The 18851-nt window shown below is 49.4% G+C and overlaps 1 protein-coding gene across 3 annotated transcripts in view; it reads right to left on the bottom strand.

Annotated features, from left to right (window-relative positions):
• Positions 1-18851, bottom strand: part of Nfatc1 (nuclear factor of activated T cells 1) — a 108887-nt gene that overhangs the window by 15781 nt on the left and 74255 nt on the right. For 2 of the 3 annotated variants that reach the window (XM_040757783.1, XM_040757784.1), the window contains exon 9: positions 15094-15771. In XM_040757783.1, the coding sequence (XP_040613717.1) occupies positions 15094-15771 (678 nt within the window). The remainder of the gene's footprint in view (positions 1-15093; positions 15772-18851) is intronic. The other variant, XM_040757785.1, reaches the window with a different exon arrangement.

Here is an 18851-nt window from a genome sequence, read left to right on the forward strand (position 1 = left end):
CAACATGCAGACAGCAAATGGTTAGTTCTTGGGATAGCAGGACTCAGTCTAAGGCCCAGATGCATTCTGAGAGGCTTTGAGAACACTTTACCCCAATCTAGGAAGCATAGAAGCTTCCATAGGTCACACACTGTGTGTCTGGCTTCCCTGTCTGAGATACCAACGAGAAGACAGGGACCCAGGGTGAAGATACAGGGGAGGTGGAGACCCTGGTGTGGAGACAAGGGAGGCAGGGATCTCTGATGAGGAGACTGGGGAGATAGGAACCCCCAAATGAGGAGATGGACCCCAAGGTAAAGGAGACAGAGGAAATGGGAAACTCCCCAGGTAAGGTAAGGAGTCAGACTCTAGGAGAGGAGTCAGGGCATTTGGAACACATTACAGAGCTCAGGGCCTCCCTAGTCAGTGTCCATTCCTCCTTCTTTACAAATAGCAGACACCAGGTGAAGGTTTGCTCCCATACAGAGCACAATTAGATGCTCTGTCAGAGATCTCTGAGTGAATCAAGTTCCGGTCATCAGGTTGCTTAAAGAGAAAACCATGTCTGCACAGATCCCACAGAGAGCAAAGTGTGAGCTATAACCAGAGCCTTCTCCTAGCTTCCAGATGGGTACACAAGGCACTCGGTGGCCTGCAAGCACACCTGCGACCCAGGGCCAGTTCCTTGTCTGACTGGCCGTGTTTCAGCTTGTCCAACTCCTAGATTTGGGAGAGGTGGCAACCTAGGCCCAGAACACTAGCTGTGAGTTGAACTGCATCCACAAAGGGTGCCTCAGGAACATTGGCACATTATGAACTGAAGGTCACGAACCCCATTTCCAGCTTGGCCTTGAAAGCAGAGAAACAGGAAGAAGAAGGAGGGAACAGGAAGTGGCTTGCTGGGGAAGGGACCACAAAGGTCTCATGGGGAGGCCAGCACCCGTGGCTCGGAACTCAGGTAAGAACCACCCACCCGTCCACACCTCCTGAGAGATGATGCTCTTGAAATCAGCACAATCGCCTGACCTCCATCCACATGCTGCAGTGAAGCACTTTAACTCCGCATGGCCACAACAGGAAACAGTGTGAAGGATGGAAAACTAGCCCTCAATCCTGGGGAAAGGAAAACTATTTCCATTCTGCCAGAGAAAGATACTTCTTCTTTTAAAAAAACTGAATAGAACATCACGGTTATTATGCTGACAAAAGATATGATATTAGTTAGAGATGAAGAAGGACAGAGACAGAAATAGGAAATGAGACAGGAAAAGAAAGGGTGAGATTCAGAGGCAAGGAAAATAGAGGCAAAAAGAGACAGTGATAAAGAGACAATAAGAGATATATAGAAGGCGGATAGAGTAAGAGACAAGAAGAATAGAGGGGGAAGAAAGGGAGAAAAAGAAAAGGAGAGACAGGGAGGAAGGGATACACACACAGAGAGAGAGACACACACACAGATGGAGAGAGACAGACACAGAGAGAGAGATGGAGAGAGAGAGACAGACAAACACACACACACAGAGAGAGAGAGACAGACACACACACAGATGGAGAGAGACAGACACAGAGAGAGAGAGATGGAGAGAGAGACAGACAAACACAGAGAGAGAGATGCAGAGAGACAGACAAATACACAGAGAGAGAGACATAGACAGAGACATAGAGACAGACAGACAGACACACACACACACAGAGAGAGAGACAGATAGAGAAACAGACAAACACACACACACAGAGATGGAGAGAGAGAGAGATGGAGAGAGAGAGACAGACACACACAGAGAGAGATGGAGACAGACACAGAGAGAGAGAGAGAGAGATGGAGAGAGACAGACAGACACACACAAAGAGATGGAGACAGACACACAGAGAGAGAGAGAGAGAGAGATGGAGAGAGACAGACACACACACACACAGACAGACAGACAGACACAAGAGAGATGGAGAGAGAGACAGGCACACACACACACACAGAGAGAGAGAGAGAGAGGGAGAGAAAGATGGAGAGAGAGAGAGACAGACAGACAGACACAGAGAGAGAGAGAGAGAGAGAGAGAGAGAGAGAGAGAGAGAAATGAGAGGCTATCACACCCATTCACCAGGGTTTAGGACAAGAAGGGCAGGCTAACTGTCTTTAGCTTTCTTTAATCCAGCCTGATGACTTAGTAGCACACAGGATTTGACAAGCATTTGATCTCCTTTCTTCATTGAAACACGAAAGACTTGCATATCACCACTCCTTCCTAGCCTTCACTCTGCCCCACCCCCACCCCATCCCACACCCCTGATTCTAGACTCTGTGGATTAGGCCAGAGCAAATATCCAGGTGCCTGGGACTGGCTTTCTCCCCAGACCTCGCTAGCGCCTGCCACCTCCCCCCAGCCATTTCTCCACCTTTTTCTCTCCCCAGCCATCTGCCAAGAGGAAATAACTTCCCGGCGCTGGAGTCTAGGAAACCCAGGAAACAATCTGAAATCCACAAAAATAATTGAAGTTCACTTTTACTGAGCCATTCAGCTTCGTTCTGATTTTTATTACAATGTCAACAAGAGTTTAATTTGTTTTAAAGTTTAGGTTCTTAAACTGGAGTGATATACGGTAGTTTTCAGCTTGCTGGCAACAGCTACTGTGGAAAAAAAGGAAAGGGCACATGCAAGCGATTCTAAGTTTGATGCTATGAAAGCCGGGAGCTCAGCCAAGGGCAGCAAACAGCACGCAGAACCAACATGAAGCAGAGTTCCCCAGGTTTGTGCCCACGACACACGTAAGCGCACGCATGCATGTGCACGCGCACACACACACACATGCACACACACGCTCTCACACACACATATACATGCATGCACACATGCCCACACACACACAAAGACACACATGTGCACGCACGCATGCACGCGCACACGTGGACACACACACACCCTTCTTTCCCCAACCTCCGTTCTTCTGAAGGCACACCCCAGTGAATACTGTGCCAATTCAGACTCATCAAGAAGGCCTCTGAGTCTGGGCAAGGATTCCTCCCAGCTTGAACACTCTGCAGTGATGTGCTGCAGAGACCCTGCTACTGAGTCTCTGGCATGGATTTTCCAGTCCTTCTGGGTGAACTTCCAGCCTGGTAAAGTCATTTTTGGAGACATGTGAGACTGAACTATAGACTCGTCCACTTTATAGGAAGAAATAGGGAAGAGGGGAGCGGTTATTAACAAGCCAGGGGTTTAAAAGCAAGAGTCCTTGGTTGGGGAGTCAGGTCCAGCAGATCTATGCTACCCTAAGACTTGGCTCTTTGAAGCATAGCCCCGATGACCCACATAACTATCGAGTGGCCCACCAGGCTGGGACCTCCCACTTTCTGAATCAGCCTGCTCTGGGAGGAGCCAGAGCCTGGTCCTCTGTGTTTCCCAGACCCCAGCCTCCTGCCATATCTGAAGCAGCAGCTGGAAGACCTGATAGGGACAGGCTGCATCGGAGGAGACCTCATAGTGTGGGAACAGGGCTGATAAGACTACCCTTCCCAGGGAGCGACTGGGACAGCCCCCTGTACTGTCTGTGGCTTGGGAACAAAGCCTCTTGACGGAGAGATAACCTCTTGCGGCCTGAATGCCTGGCTTATTGTCCTGTGTATCGGATTTGTTAGCCCTGGGGGCTGGTGAGGCAGACACCTCTAAATTGTCGGTGGTCACTCCATAATCTATGAGGAAGGAAGAACCCACTTTCAAAACTAACCCTGAACACAGTAAAGGACTTTTCACAATTCCATGCTGCTGATCAAAGAGACGTCAGAGACACCAGATGTATCAGAAAGCTCAGGCCACACCAAGAGACCTAGACTGAGGAGCCCATTCTTTCTATCTTCCCAAAGTGATCCTGAACCCACCCCAACACTCGGTGATGAGGACCCGCAGGTTTATTTCCTAGGAGAATTTCTGCCATCAAAGTCAGTTCACATTCTATGAGGATATTTCTTCTAGCACTCCTTGAAGAATAGTGAATAGTTCACAGTCTATGAGGATATTTCTTCTAGCACTCCTTGAAGAATAGTGAATAGAGGCTGCGCGAGCATCATCTATGCCATTGTTCCTCTGCCTTGAGAATTTTAAAGGGCTGACAGAACCCACAAAACTACACTTGAGTTTGAACTCTCATCAAGGAAGAGAGATGAACACAACAGGCCATCACTCCTTTCCACCCACCCGTTCCCATCTCTGCGTGAGACCTCCACGGAGAACAGTCTAGAAGGTGGTCAGAGAAAGACACAGGTGACGAGACAGCACAGTCCAACTCTGAGCAGGACCATGAGGAAGATGCTCTATGCCGCATATACAAGGCCGTGGCGACGCTCTCTAGAGGACACCCAGAGAGTTCACTTTTACAGAGTCAGAAGGCTCTACTCAGCAACCTTGGCCCCGTTCGGTCCATGAAGGTGTATCTCACATAGACTGTGACGCTCTTGCTTCAGAGGTACCATCACCATCCAATGATATTTGAGTAAATTGCCAAGTTTATTTTGTTTATTTAAGTTTTTCTCTTTTTTTAAACAGAGTCTTGCTGTGCAGGGAAGACTGGTCCTGAACTCACAACGATCCCTTGCCTTAACCTTCTAGATTATAGGCACAAGCCACCACATCCACCTTAAAGTTATGTGACCCTAATGAGTGCTTCAGAGCATCCCTGGAAGCACCCTTGTCCTCACTCACGGTGGATCTCTGTCCCCTCCTTCCAAGGCAGATGATATAAATGGACCCTGGAGGATTGGCCTGCCTCCCCATCATTCTTTACTCAGCTCCAGGCTTTCAAGTCCATCTGAGCCCAACATGACCCAGTGTCTGTTTCTTGAATCTATGGGAGGACCACACTTCTGATGATTCGCCAACTGCTGGATGTTGCAAGTGTTTCAAGGGTTTGCCTATTCTGAAGAATTCCAAGGAATGCTTGTGCCACTTAAGAGAAAACAGATGGGTCATATGGTAAACTTACTTTAGCTTTTGAGAAATTGTCAAAGTCTCTGCCTTACTCCTGCCAGTAATCAGTCAGGACTCCACTTCCCCAACGACTTCTACAAACTTTGCTGTTTCAGCCACACTAATGAAATCTTGCTGTGATTTTTCAGCTTGCATTCCCTAATGTAATGATGTGTCCCTCAATGGCATGGGGAGATAATCTGGAAGACGTGTCCTTAGGTAGTGTCATCATTGTGAGGACATCACAGAATGCACCTATGCAGACAAACTACAGGGGCCTTGGTGACATGTCCTCAAGTGACATAACCTTGCGGACCTTTTTTTTTCATATGTGGCCCAATACTGACAAAGATATCATCTTACCACACATAACTACATGTCTCTGGAGATTGGCTTTCCAGTCTCTGGCAGTTTGGGCTGCGCTGTAAGCATTTTCTGTAGGGTCCTGACAGTGTCTGGTCAGATAGCTGTGTGGTACTGGGCAGCCACTGCTCATCTTCTCTCTTTCTCGGTAGCATCTTTTGAAACACAATAATGTTGAATTTCGATGAAGTTCAATTTGTCAGGTTTTTATTTTATGGTCTGTGTTTTTTAATGACATGTTAAGAAACCTCTGCCTAATCCAATGACAGTCTTTTTCTCATATTCCTAGACAGTTTTAAGTCTACAATCAACTGAGGTGTGTGTGTTGATGTGTTTTGTTTCGTTTGTTTGATTGTTTGTTTGTGTTTAGATATGCAACTGATGCAGTGGCATTTGTTTTAAAAGGTTAGCCTTTATTTCCATCAAATGGTTTCATATCCTTGTCAAAAACCAGTTTACCATAAATCTAAAGATACATTTTTGGATCCCATTCCACTGGTGTATATGTCTTATGCAGAGCCACACTGTCTTAGAAAACTATAATAATTTGTGTGTGTGTGTGTGTGTGTGTGTGTGTGGGAGTATTTTTGTGTGACAGTGTATGTTTGATGTGGGTGTGTGGTTGTGTGTGTGTGTCTGTGCACATGTATGGAGGCTAGAGGAGGTATCCTACTGGTCATTCTTGATGTGTGTGTGTGTGTGTGTGTGTGTGTGTGTGTGTGTGTGTGTGTGTGTGTCCGTGCACATGTATGGAGGCTAGGGGAGGTATCCTACTGGTCACTCTGACTTATTCTCTGACTGAACCTGGAGGTAGGCTGATGGCCAACAAGTTCCACACTTTACTCCTCACACCAGGGTTACAGACACATGTGTGACCTCGTCTGACCCTTTATGTTGGTATGAGGGATTTGAACTCAGGTCTTGATGCTTGCACAACGAGCACTGCTATTCACTGAGCCATCTTCCCAACCTCTGTACTTTGTAGCAAGTTTTGGAAACTACAAGTGTGAGGTCTATAACTTTATTCTCTGGTTATTCAATTTATTTATTCAAGTGTCTGGGCTGTTCTGACGCTTGAAAATTTTCTCTGTATTTTCAGACTTTGTCAGTTGCTAGGGGCAATCCTGCTATATGGTCTGGTAGGGGTTGTGTAGACTCTATATATCAGCTTGGAGAAGGCTGTCACATTGTCACTTGCCATCTCTTGATGGACGTGTAGCCTCTGTCTATTCAGAGCTGAAATTTCCCTCAGTAGTGAGTGACTATGTGTCACTCACTGTTTTAGTCAACTTATTCATAAGTATCTTAATCCTCTTGACAACATTGTAAGTGGGACTCTAGGTTTTGTTTAAAATTATTCAGGCTACTCTAATTTAGTTCTTAGTCATGTATAAACACTTTAATATGGTACTACTCTTCCCTACCCATTCCTCTGTGTATTACTGTCATATAAATGATGTATTTTAAAGATTGTTAAGTCCACAAACAGGTTTATAATCACTGTTTTATACAGTTTTAAGACAGAAGAAAGAAATTAAACTATGTTAACATCACTTGTTTTATATAACTTTTTCCAGGTATTACGGCCAGTTCTAATGTCAACTTGACACAAATTAGAATCAGATGAGTAGGGTGTCCTCCTGAAGAGTGTACTGATTCCTTTGATTGATGTGGGAAGCCCCGCCTCTATTGAGGGTACCTTCTGCTAGCAGCCCAGATAGAAAGGGTCTGGCAGAAGGAAGACAATTTCTCCTTTTGCTCACTTGACCTCCCGTCTTGCCTCCTTTGCGTTATCTTGCCCGGCTGTTGCTGATGTCAGCTTTACAAGGTCTCTTGGTGTCTAGGAACCAGTGACTCCCAGAAACCTTCCAGGCTTCTACAGCCGGATTTTGGACTGCTGAAGCAACCAGTCTTGTAGACTGAACAACTAGTAGTTGTTGGCCCCTGCTCCCCCAGTGAGAGACAGACACTGTGGGACTACTATGATACTAAGTCATCCATCCTCAAGGACCAGGTAACTACCATGTTCTTAGCTTTCAGGTGTGAGTCTGCTGTTGTTACTATATTGAAGCTGACTTAATAAACACAAACACACATACACACATGTGCGCGCGCACACACACACAGACACACACACACAGACACACACACACACACACACACACATCCTCCTATTCATTCTGTTCCTCTAAAGAATCCTGCCTGACATACAAGAACTTTTTCTTTTTTGCATGAATCTGCTCTCAGTCTGTATGGCGGCTTTTAGTATTTCTGCAGGTCAGAGTTACCAGCAACACATTCTGTGTATCTTTGTTTATTTGGAAAAAAATTATTTCTCCTTCATTTTGGAAGGCTAGTTTATTCAGAAGGCTTCCTGGGTTGCAGTTTCTCTCAGGGGTTTGAGTGTACAGTGCCCTCGTATCTTAGAATTTATCACGCTCAGGGTCCATCTCCTACAGGTCCACTTTGTCCTGTAGTTTTCAGGATTGTTTCCTTTGACTTTGGCCAATTTGGTCATGATGTATCTAAGTGGGACTCTCTTTTAATTGATTTTTACTTGGAGTTCATAAAAATCTACAGATGTCTAGAATAGTTTGCACCAAGTTTATGATGTTTCCATCCACTATCTCCTCAAATGCTTTCCCATGTTACCACTGCAGTGTGTAAGTCCCTCCCAATATGCGTTTGTCTGCATACTTGTGCTACCCCCAAGTCTCTAAGGCTCTGCTTACTTTTTAAAAATAATTTTTTATTTATTTGTGCATGCAGAGGTTGGGGGATGTGCACGTGCCATGGTGTGTGTGCGTGGAAGTCAGAGGACAACTTGCACGCAATCGTTGGTTCTATCCTTCCACCATGTGGGTCCCAGGGATGGAGACTGGGTCATCATGTTTGGTAGCAGGCACTTTGCTTGATAAGTCACGAGCTCTGCTCAGTCTTATTCACTCTCTTTTCTTTCAGTTCCTCAGACTAGACAATGGTTTGATCTTTCCCTGCATTTATTGATTTTTTTCTTTCACCTGAAATCTATTTGTTCAGTACTTGGAGGAAATTTTCAAGTGTTGGCCTTTTCAAACCCAAGAACCCAAGAATTTCTACTTGGGTCATTTTAAAGTTTAGTCTGTGTCATTGTTGATATTCTCTGTTTGGTGAGATGTGGTTATCAAACTTCATGTAATTCTTTAAGTATTGTTTCCTTTAGTCCTTTGAACATGTTTAAATAGGTACTTGAGACCTTGAAGGGACATTTTTCATTGGTGTAGTTTTGTATATGGGGCATATTTTTCTGTTAATTTGCATATCTCCTATTTTTTCCCTTAGGATTGGGCACTATAGGCAATAATAGTAGCAACTCTAGGTTGAGGACTTCATTCTTGGGGAATTGTTGCTGCGGGGCATTTGCCTCTTGTTTGTTTGGTTACTGACTGTCCCAGACTAATTCTTTAGATTCTGTATTCCCTGCAGGGTGTTGATTCTAAGTTTTCAGTTCCCTTTCTAGAAATTCTTATTTGCTTAGTAGGCCTCTTTCCTGAGGCTCAGACTTAGGTATGAAGAGCTGCTGGTCTTGGATGGCCAGTCAATCAAGGGGTTTTTCTGAGTCCTGAGCCATTCCATCTTCCAGCTTTTGTTAGCAAACGCTCCACGCTCAGCCACACCTTAAACTGCAGGATGCAGGCCAACATGACATCTCTTCTGCTTGTGTGGTCTTGAGGCAGCAGAGGGGAGGACCTGGCCTCTTTTCCTAAGCCTACACATCCATCTGTACATTGCAGCTATCCAGGCTCCTGAGGAGGGTCCCAGGGTTTCCTCTGACCCTGGGCTGCCTGCTTTGGCTAGATTCTTGCTTGCCCACTGACATCACAGTGTTGAGTAGCACCAGCATCACCATGAGTTATTTCCCAACATTCCTGAGATTGGGACTTGCCCAGTAGCTTAGGGACCAACCTGAGCTCAGATAGCACACTGTTTGGGGGGGGGGTTTCCAGCCTCTCTCACCGTGGCAAATTGTCAGTTCCTCCTGGCTTTGCTGTATGGGAAAAGGATGGGGGTGGGTGACCCCAAGATAAAACAGGTTTCTTGAGTACATGCCTTTCAACTTGTCACCTTCCTCTTTTAATTTCTAGATTGCAAATGTGGAGAGTTGGTAGACTTGCAAGCATTGCAGTTTCTTGGGGATATTGGACATAGAAAAATAGCATCTTCTCCCACACACGGGGTGGCAGGCGTGAGAAGTTACACCAGCTACTCAATAGTACTTGTGTATTGCTACCGCTGGGCTTCTCGTGCGTTAGAATCACAGGTCAAACTGGGCTGAGAGTGATGTCTTAGCATCAGAGGGAGGGCAGTCACTACAATTCCAGCCACTGACGTTCTTCTCTACCTGGTAAATAAATGTTCAGCTCCCTGGGATACCCTGTGGGGGTCCCCTCGACTCCCTGGATCCCAGAAGCAAGAACCCACTCTACAAGATTCTTCAAACAAGTGCTGCGGCTCCAGGAGCAGGGCTGCTGAGTGAGGGGTGCTGGCAGCTTTCAGGAACAGTTATGGCAGAGATTGCAGAGGGCATCACACTCCTGATGGCTGCTGGCCACTGGACTAGCGGAATGTGATGGATGTACTTCTAAATCCCACCCACGCTAGATGGTTTTGTGCTCTGGAGCCAGCATAGTAGGCCATTGTTCCCTGTCTCACAGATCTGCAGAATCAACAGAACACACGAAAAAAACCCAAAACACTGTGTGGATTGCAGAGCGGTGCTATATAAACTGATAGACATGGAGAAAGGCCCTTGGGATTGCTCTGGAAGGAGTTTAGCCCGTCTAGAGGAGGAGAGCGGTGTTTGCACACAAGAACCACTGCCATCACAATCAGAGAACACGCACGAACGCATTGCTGCTGCTCAGAGTTTGCCTATGAGAAAGAGAAGTGCCGCAAAGACGCCCACACAGCCACCTCAAAGATGTGTCGGCCAATCCTCCTGGCCCTGAATTTCTGCAAGCTCTTCGGTACCACCGAGCATAATCTCTAGGCCCATGGAGCCTTTGTAGCTCTCACCTTTAGCTTTTTCGGTTCTACCCTATCGTCTTAACAACACCACAAACCCTTCATTTAGGAAGAAAACAAGCTTGGTAGACTTTAATAATGGCTGACAGCAATACATTCGAATTCCCCTCCCAGTAAGAAGAATATATGGGACTGTAGGATGACACCACAGTTAAAATACAGGGTAACCCCAAGTACTCTATATAAGCACATACCATCTAAGCTAATTGGTCCAGAAGACCCTCTGCTCCAGTCCCTCAATTAGCACCCGTGCAGTGGAACACCCCTCCTCCAGCCCTTCTGCCTTATGGAAAACACAGAGACCCACATCACGACACTGCAGGTTAGAGGCTGCCAGCCTGCAGCAGCACCAGGACAGGGTCCACGGTGGCCAAACACACCCCATTTAGAAAGTCTGACTCAGCAGACAGCCTAGAGTCGTCACCACCTGCTGTGTGTGCCTGCATGGAAAGGACAGAGAGCTCCCAGATGGCAGAAGGCCTGTGCCCGAGCCCTGCCTCTGTCTACCTCAGAGCTCACACCAACCCCTGGTCTTTCCCAGCAAGTTTCCTGGTAGTGATTGCCTGACCCTCAGTGCTCTCGTCAGGAGTGCATCTAGATAGGAACTGAAATATTTGAGCCAATGTCTGCTTGTCTGATGCCCTGTGGGGTGCACAAAGGCTTGGAAAACTGTCTTCTGTGGTTTGTCCACCCTGCAGTGAACAGTTGGAAACTCCACCATGCAACAGCTACGGGCCTGGGCCTGGTGAACTCACGAATGTTGGGAGATCCCTCCCTTGGGGACTCCAATGAGCTGCTTATGCAGCCTGCTGGTCTACACTGCCTACAGCAGTCTCTGACTCTGGTGGCACATGGTGTAATTTCTGTGCCTCCCAACTCACAGGCAGGCACCCCAGGGCATGCAGTACTGACTCGATGGGACGTATGCATGGCTGAATTCTTTCTCCTATCTGTCATGGAGTGGCCTGTGTCCGCAGTTTTCATGACTTGGTGTGTGTGATCGCTGTATACAGGCTCTTGCCATCATTGCTAGCAACAGGGAAAGCTTGGGCCTGGGCACGCTGCCAGCTTCGTCAAACTTTCCATGAGGAAAGCTTTTTGTTCTCTTCCAGAGCAGCTTAAGCTCAGGAAAGAAGGGGAGGGCAAAGAAACGCAGCCAGCCGACAGACACGGCTGGGCCGTCTGGTCTACCTGCTTGTTGTTTTAATGACATCTAGACTTCTGGACACCCAGCAGCCACTGACGGGACTGAAAGGCTTGATTGTGGTAGAGGCTGTAGGGCGGTCACCATAAGTGTGTGTGTGTGGTAGTGGTGGTGGGGGGGAGCACAGCAACAGACTGAGAGGCTAAGGCCTCTAGGCTGCTTCAGCCACAGGACTGGAAGCCGGCTGACTGCGTGACACCAAAGCAGTTCTGTGGCAGGGTCCCATCTGCACAGATGTGGGAGCGAACCCTATATGCCACATGGCATTTTAGGAGTTTCCAGATGAACTTGAAGTGGGAGCTTTGTGTGCAAGGGAGAGGCTCACACATGCGACGGAGGGGGCTCATTGCAACAGGAACATTGACACACAGTCCAGTCCCACGACAGGCAGTTTAAGCAAACATTACAGAAGCAGTTAAATGTGCAGGTTTGGTGGGACCTTTTAAAGGTCTGTATTTAAAATCACGTGAGAGCCGCAGTGCCAACACCTCCAAAATCTAACCATGAAAAGTTTAAATTAAAAGCCCAAGTCTTATGCAGATTGTCGGGACAAAGGAATTACCACTGAGGTTTATGAACGGGTCAAACACATTTCAGCAAGGCTTCAGAGTAGAAATAAGAAAGACTGCTGTGAAAGGTGGGATTGCTTTTCTGTCTATAATTTAAATTACTCTTTGAGATAAGGAGACATCTGGGAAGTGTGCTTCCCTGAAAATTCTGATGTGTGGCTCTGCAGACCCAATGTGGGACACATCACATACTGTTCGTACAGGCACTAACTACCTCATGCATGTGCTCATGATGCCAGGTTTGAGAGTTTGTGTGTATGGAGTGCTAGGGGCTCTCAAAGACTGGAGATTGTGTTTTAGTACTGCCTTTTCTCTCTCAGTTCTCAGAAAACAAAATCAAAATGACAAAAAAAAATCATGTGAGAGCCAGTACGCAAACAAGACCCACTCTCCCTTACCTCCTCTCCCTCAGGCAGGGGGAGCACAGCATGTCCCATGAACCAACCCCTGAAGCCCACAGGCGTAATTACAAGAGGCCCCTAAGTGCTGAAGGGCTGGCTGATAACCAGTCAACCCTCCTAGCTTTGCAGCTTGGGGACCTCCAGGCCACCAGTTTGTCCCTGTGTCCCTGTACTCGGAGACCAACCAGGGCTCTGAGGAGGGCTGAGTGCTTCCTGATAGCTGAAGAGGGAGATTCCAGAAGAAAGCAGGAGCCTGAAGCCTGTTCTACCCTGACCTTCTCACAAGTCCCAGGGGCTCAACCTAACACTGGGAGATGATTTCTAGCTCCACCCCTGCTGCAAGCCTTCTGACTTTCAAATAAAGGGTTTCTTCCCCAAAGAACCTCTCCCTGTTGGGCAAATTGGTGACTGGTTGCCTTTAAGTAAGGGGGTTTGGAGAAATGCACTTTAACTTTCTGAACTCGATTCTATGGTGGTTTCTGTCCTCTCTTTGTTCCTTCTCCAGGGAATTTAAACTAACACCCACTGGGAAAGATGCAGCATCTGGGACAGGTACCCATACCCTCTTCTTGGCTCCTCTCCTCAGCCTTCATTTCCTTTAGAGAGTTCCTGTTTTCTAAAACAGCACCCCTTCTTTGCACCCCAATATGGGAGACTCTGAAATGTTTTCTCGGGAACACAGTGAAATCCAACAAAATACATCTCGTGCCACGTGTGGGTAGCCCTAGTCCCAAGTTCTGCTGTGTTGCTTCCTGGACACAGTGTCCCCTCCTCCCTGAAGGCTCACCTGCTCTCATTGCATGCCCACAACAAAGCCCTGTCTGACGTAGGCCACGGTGGCCTCTAGGTCAGAGGGAAGCCTGGCTAAGGCTGACTTCCTGTCTCTGGGCCAGAGGGCACTGCCCAGATGTGGGAGTCCTGGGCTGGCCGGTCACACTGCCTCTGACCAGATGACAATGATCTCACAGGCCCACACCAGCACTCCCTGAGGCAAAGTAGAAGGTGGGACTCTAAACACAGATGCCAGTACCCACCCTGGCCCCAGTGTCCATCTGGACAGGTACCAGAAACACAAGTAGACTCTTCATGCTAAGGAAGCAGCACTGGGCACCCTCACTGTGATCCTAGTCCTGAGTTATGTGTAAGTAGAGCTGTGTGGAGGTCAAAAGAGAAGAGACCCAGGGAATCCAGGAACCTCCCATACATCTATGAGGGCTTATTGGGGGGCAGATGAACATGGCTACCAAATGTACCATGGAGCAAGACAGTGGGCTCTAAGTTCAAGAATTGGATATATTTTTGAGTACAAAATTTTGCATGAACCATGCCCCCCAAAGCTTTAAGTTACAAATTTGAAGGGAAATGTTCAGTAAGAAGTTGTTTTATAACCCTGAAACGTAAGACCTTGTCAACCAAGTGCCTGGGAGCCAGCACTGGTCTGTCCACAGGGAGCATGGAATATTCTCTTATCCCTAAGCCAGCTCACCCCACAGGGGAGGTATCAAGGAGAAGGTGCAGAACCTGGGTCATAGCACCTTCTTCAAATGTTCTTCTCGAAGGTCCCTGTGAAACAAAAGGGCCACCAGGCTTGCAGGCAGAAGCCCAGGGAAGAGGGGCCGAGCGGCTGCAAGGCCTCAGCCGCCTCAGAGAGGGGGAGCTGAGCAGGCCCTGGCATGGGCCTGGGCCTCGTCCGCATCCAGGTGCTGCAAGGAACTGGACCTGCTCCAGTGCGTGTGCTGCTCCGCACCTGGTCTGGGAGACAGCCTACCTCTGGGGAGACCTGGCCTCAAAGGGAGCCCCAACTCCCACAAACTATCTGAGCAAGCTGGAAAACCCCACCGAACCCACTCTCAGTGGGCGGTGCACTAGTCACGCGTCTGGCCACTGTGGCAGTCATGTGATCAGGAAGACTCTCCTCACTCCACAGGAAGAGCAAGGTGTCCAGAGAGAGAGCAATACACACACGTGCAGAACAACAGACACACCTTGTCATGTTAGTGCTCAGAGATTCTGTGCCCACCACAGCCAGCCTGGGCACGGCCGGACACACTACATTTGGGTATGTCCCTCTGCCCAGAGTGAGCTGTACTGTCCCGGATGGAGAGGCCACATCCTGACAAAGCCATAGTGGAGACAGCCACCTGGCATTGCGCCCATCCTCTGGGATCCTGGCACTGCCGTCACATATGACCATTTTTACATGGCTGCCTATAGTACCGCTGCCTTGAACCGGGTGTTGACTTAGACACTCTTAGCTTCTAGGTGCTAGAATACAAAGGCCACACTCTGTCACAGACCTCTTCTGTTGTGACTTTCTGAGACTGACCTGGGCAGTTATTTGCTTCACTTTTCACGCCAAATCTGAGGATCTCCAGTTTGAACCAACATTACTCAGGCAGGGGTCGCCAAGATCACTAGAGCAGGACTAGACATGCAGCTTGACGGCTGGAGACCACTCTAGGTGGCACAGCATGGGGACTGTCTTCCCCCCGTGTCACCCCTTCCTTCCCAAACTCAATGGCTGTGTGCACACCTGCTCGCCTGCAGGCACTTACCATCGTCCAGGTATAACTGGTCCAATTCCTCAGGCTCTTGCTTGATCACTACAGGAATAGGGGCCAAATTATGATCACTGTCCTCACGCACCTCTGGCGGCGCGGCGGCTGGAGACTCATTTCTTTGAAGCTTCTGCAGTTGTTGCTGCTGGTGGCCCACGTCAGGAGGGAGGGCTGAGGGCTGTAAGCAGGTTGGCTCGTGGGCAGCGGACAAAAGTGGAGAAGAGGGGCTGTTGGGACAGAGCGCTTGTTGGCAACCAAGGGAACAGCTACTGTTCAGATGTGGACTCACCTGCGGCTGCAGCCGGGCGGGCGGGGGCTGCTCAGGCGAGTTGGGCTGCATGGCCATGGATCTCGGCACTTCCTGCATGGTGGGGACCTCCGAAGCTGGTGGCTGAAGTCCAAGGTGACCACTGTGGCCTGGGCTGGTGAGGCCCTTGGTGTAGGCAGTAGAGGAGAGGTCGTGGAGCTTCGGGCTTGCATTGGGAGGCGTGGTCATCAGGGTGCTCCTCTGTGAGCAGGGGGCAAAGCCAGGCCCGAGGCAGGAGCCAGGGTTGGGAGGCATGGTGAGCTGTTGGCTATAGTAAGGCCTCGGCAGAGGACTAAGTCCCTGGCTGATTGGTCCACAAGTCAGAGCTGGCTCAAAGTCGTCCGTGGGTTCTGTCTTTATAATTGGAACTGTGAGGAGGAAAGAACAAGTTAAATAAACAGAAGTTGTGGATGGGTAGGCTAGGCTGTGGCTAGGATACCCCGTGCAAAACAAACAGCGTCCTGACTGAGCCCCTCTGTCTCTGCCGGTTCTCCCACCCAATTAAAAACAGGGTGAGTCACTGGCTGAGAAAGTCACAGCTGGTTCTAATACGAAGAGGACTATTTTCCTTGGAATATCCCCCAGCACTAGCGTGCTATAAAAATCTATTTGCAAATGGCAGTAGGAGCTTTGGGCCTGAGGGCCTGTGGATTTGTAGCAATCAAAGTGAAAACTTCAGCTTGGAGGTATTGCTGTGATGCTGCTACTGACGACTCTAGTAAGTTCTGCTAGTGTGGAAACTGGGCATGCGCTGAGCTGGCTGCAGTGAGAACCCAGAGGTGGACGGCCATCTGAGAGAGTCGAGGAGCCAGGAGACACCGAAAGAGGACATGTCCCTGTGGACAAGTGCACCAAGTCTCCATGCATCGCTCCTGCTTCCCACACCCAGGTGAGGACTCTGCAGCCAGCCAGCCCCAGGAGACCAGGCAGCTGCAGAAGACCAGGCAGCCCCAGGAGACCCCACAGCCCCAGGAGACCCCACAGCCCCAGGAGACCTCACAGCCCCTGGAGACCCCTGCAGCCCCAGGAGACCAGGCAGCTGCAGGAGACCAGGCAGCCCCAGGAGACTCCCGCAGCCCCAGGAGACCAGGCAGCCCCAGGAGACCTCACAGCCCCTGGAGACCTCCGCAGCCCCAGGATACCTGCCAGCCCCAGGAGACCAGGCAGCCCCGGGAGACTCCTACAGACCCAGGAGACCCCGCAGTTCCAATCAGGGTCTCCTACTTCTCCCTCTCTACATTTAGTAAGAAGGCCCCAGTTTAGGAAAGGGCCACAGAGATAGTATAGCCTCTGTGGCCTGGAACTAGCCCCAGACTATGGCCAGAGCAGACTCCAGGCTTCTGCTCGGGGCCTCAGTTGCTACAGGCAAGTTAGGAAGAGAATATCATAGGCAGAGAAAGAGGTGCCCAGTAGACCCTGGGGCCCTACTCTCCCGGCTGCTTCCCAGATGCTGCTCTCTTGCTAGTCCACCTCTCTCAACAGACACCCATGGGGGTGGCTGAGGTACTTTTCTGGTGACCCCAGCAGCAATACATAAGCCATGTGCATGTGACCCTCAGAGGCACTGTGCTGCATAAGCCTCGTGCATGATGAACAGCGATGGAACTCTCTATTATGTCACACCTCTTGACACGCTACTCATAGTTGGTTTTGGCAGCAGGTCAGCCACGTGAGGGACTGCCCAACCACTGTGGCCTCTTCAAGGGGCGCACACACTCCACATACAAACACACATGCCACAAAGGGAGGCCCGGCTTCTCCGTGAGTAAATAAAAGCATATCTACATTTTGAGGAAAAAGCTTTAGCCATGGTCTGAGCCAGCAGGAATGTACATCTGTTCTCCATTAGAGCCAGGCCTCTGAGCCACCAGCTGTTGCGAGCCACGAATGTGGAACTCTTCTGAAGCCTGGCTCCCCTGGGAGCTTCCTGGGAAGGGCTGTCTCCCCGCGCAGCCCAGCCTCCAGTGCTCCAGTGTAGGTCTGGAGGTTCTGCCCTAGACTTGGGCTGAGGTAAGTTGTGCCTGTTGGTCTAGGTGCCTTCTCGTCACCTCTCAGTGGTAGGTCTGCAGGGCATGCAGCACCACTGGCTCAGCCTCTAGGTCCCTGGAAGGCAATAGAGCCATTGGCTGCTGAGGCTCCCTCATCCCGTTTTCATTCATTCCAGTCTCTTAGACTTTTCCTGGCTTGAGCGGGTGAGGCAGGCTAGACATTCCATCTGAGAGGACAACAGGGGTTCATGCTACTTAGACTCTCAGCTTGAGCTTCTTGTATTCAGCCCAGAAGCCACCCTTGGCTGAAGGAGCACTGGGTCCTCCAGGTCAGTACTCTGCATGCAAGGCCAGGTGTCCCTCGATGTGACCCCAGGATGATCCCACAGTGGCTCATTCACAGAGTGACATGAGCAGGTGAGCCAACAGCTAACAGAGAGCTGATCTTCATGCGGAGTCCCAACAGCCTTCCAAGAGACGGTGGGTCACCTGCTCATGACACCTTGTCGTGTGACCACTGTGACGCTGGAAACCAGCTTGCTTGTTCTGGATCCATGCCAGAGATGCTACACACATAATGATGCCAGAGGTCAGTCGGTCACATGAGAGAATGGGAGGTGGTCCACGTGCTGCCAGATTTCCTGTGGGTCAGACGTGACAGAGGTGGGACACGGGTCTGACAGAGGGCTTTATGGGTAACCTCCCAACAAGATCTATAAAGGTTCACATGCCTGGTATCCAGGGCTGACCTCCAAGCCACCCCTGGGTGGCAAGGAGGCAAGGAGGCAGGCACCCTTGGATAGGGGAGGCAACCTAGTCACATAAGAAGACCAGCCACATGTTGAGATAGAGGTGTCTCAGGGTCCAGATTGCTTGTAGGTAGACACTTGGTGGCTTGACCAGTGTGGGGCCAGGAAGAGCTCCTCCCCAAGTCCTTCCCCTTATCTTCCCTGAGTCCTTCCCATTATCCTCCCCAAGTCCTTCCCATTATCTTCCCCAACTTTAGGAACTAAGTCCTTAGCCCCAACAGTGGTCATTAGTTGTCTCTGGAGCTGTGGTGACCTACTGGGGCTCTAAGGCAAGTAGTCCTCACGCACGGCACTTCCTAGCAAAGCCTGGGGTAAAGACATAATTCAGCTGCCACCTACCCTCCCCTATCTGTCCTCTTGCCTAGACCATGGGAATCATAGGTTCAGGCAGGTAACAGACTCCTTTCTCAGTCGGTCCCCTGACTGCTTTGTAAGATGAGAGGCTCTGCTAAGAACAACAACAAAAAAAGAAGAAGACAGACATCCTGGCATTTAACTAAAAAAGGAAGGAAGGGAAACCCATCCCTCTGACATTAGAAAGTCGAATACATGAACTCGGCTGTGGGCCCACCCTTCCTGAGGACTGCATCCCAGGAGCTGCCGCCAGGAGCAGGAAGCCCCTGGCCATCTGGGTTCTCCAACTTGCAGTGA

This window comes from Mesocricetus auratus, unplaced genomic scaffold (genome assembly GCF_017639785.1).
Source record: "Mesocricetus auratus isolate SY011 unplaced genomic scaffold, BCM_Maur_2.0 Super-Scaffold_100015, whole genome shotgun sequence".
Classification (NCBI taxonomy): Eukaryota; Metazoa; Chordata; class Mammalia; order Rodentia; family Cricetidae; genus Mesocricetus; species Mesocricetus auratus.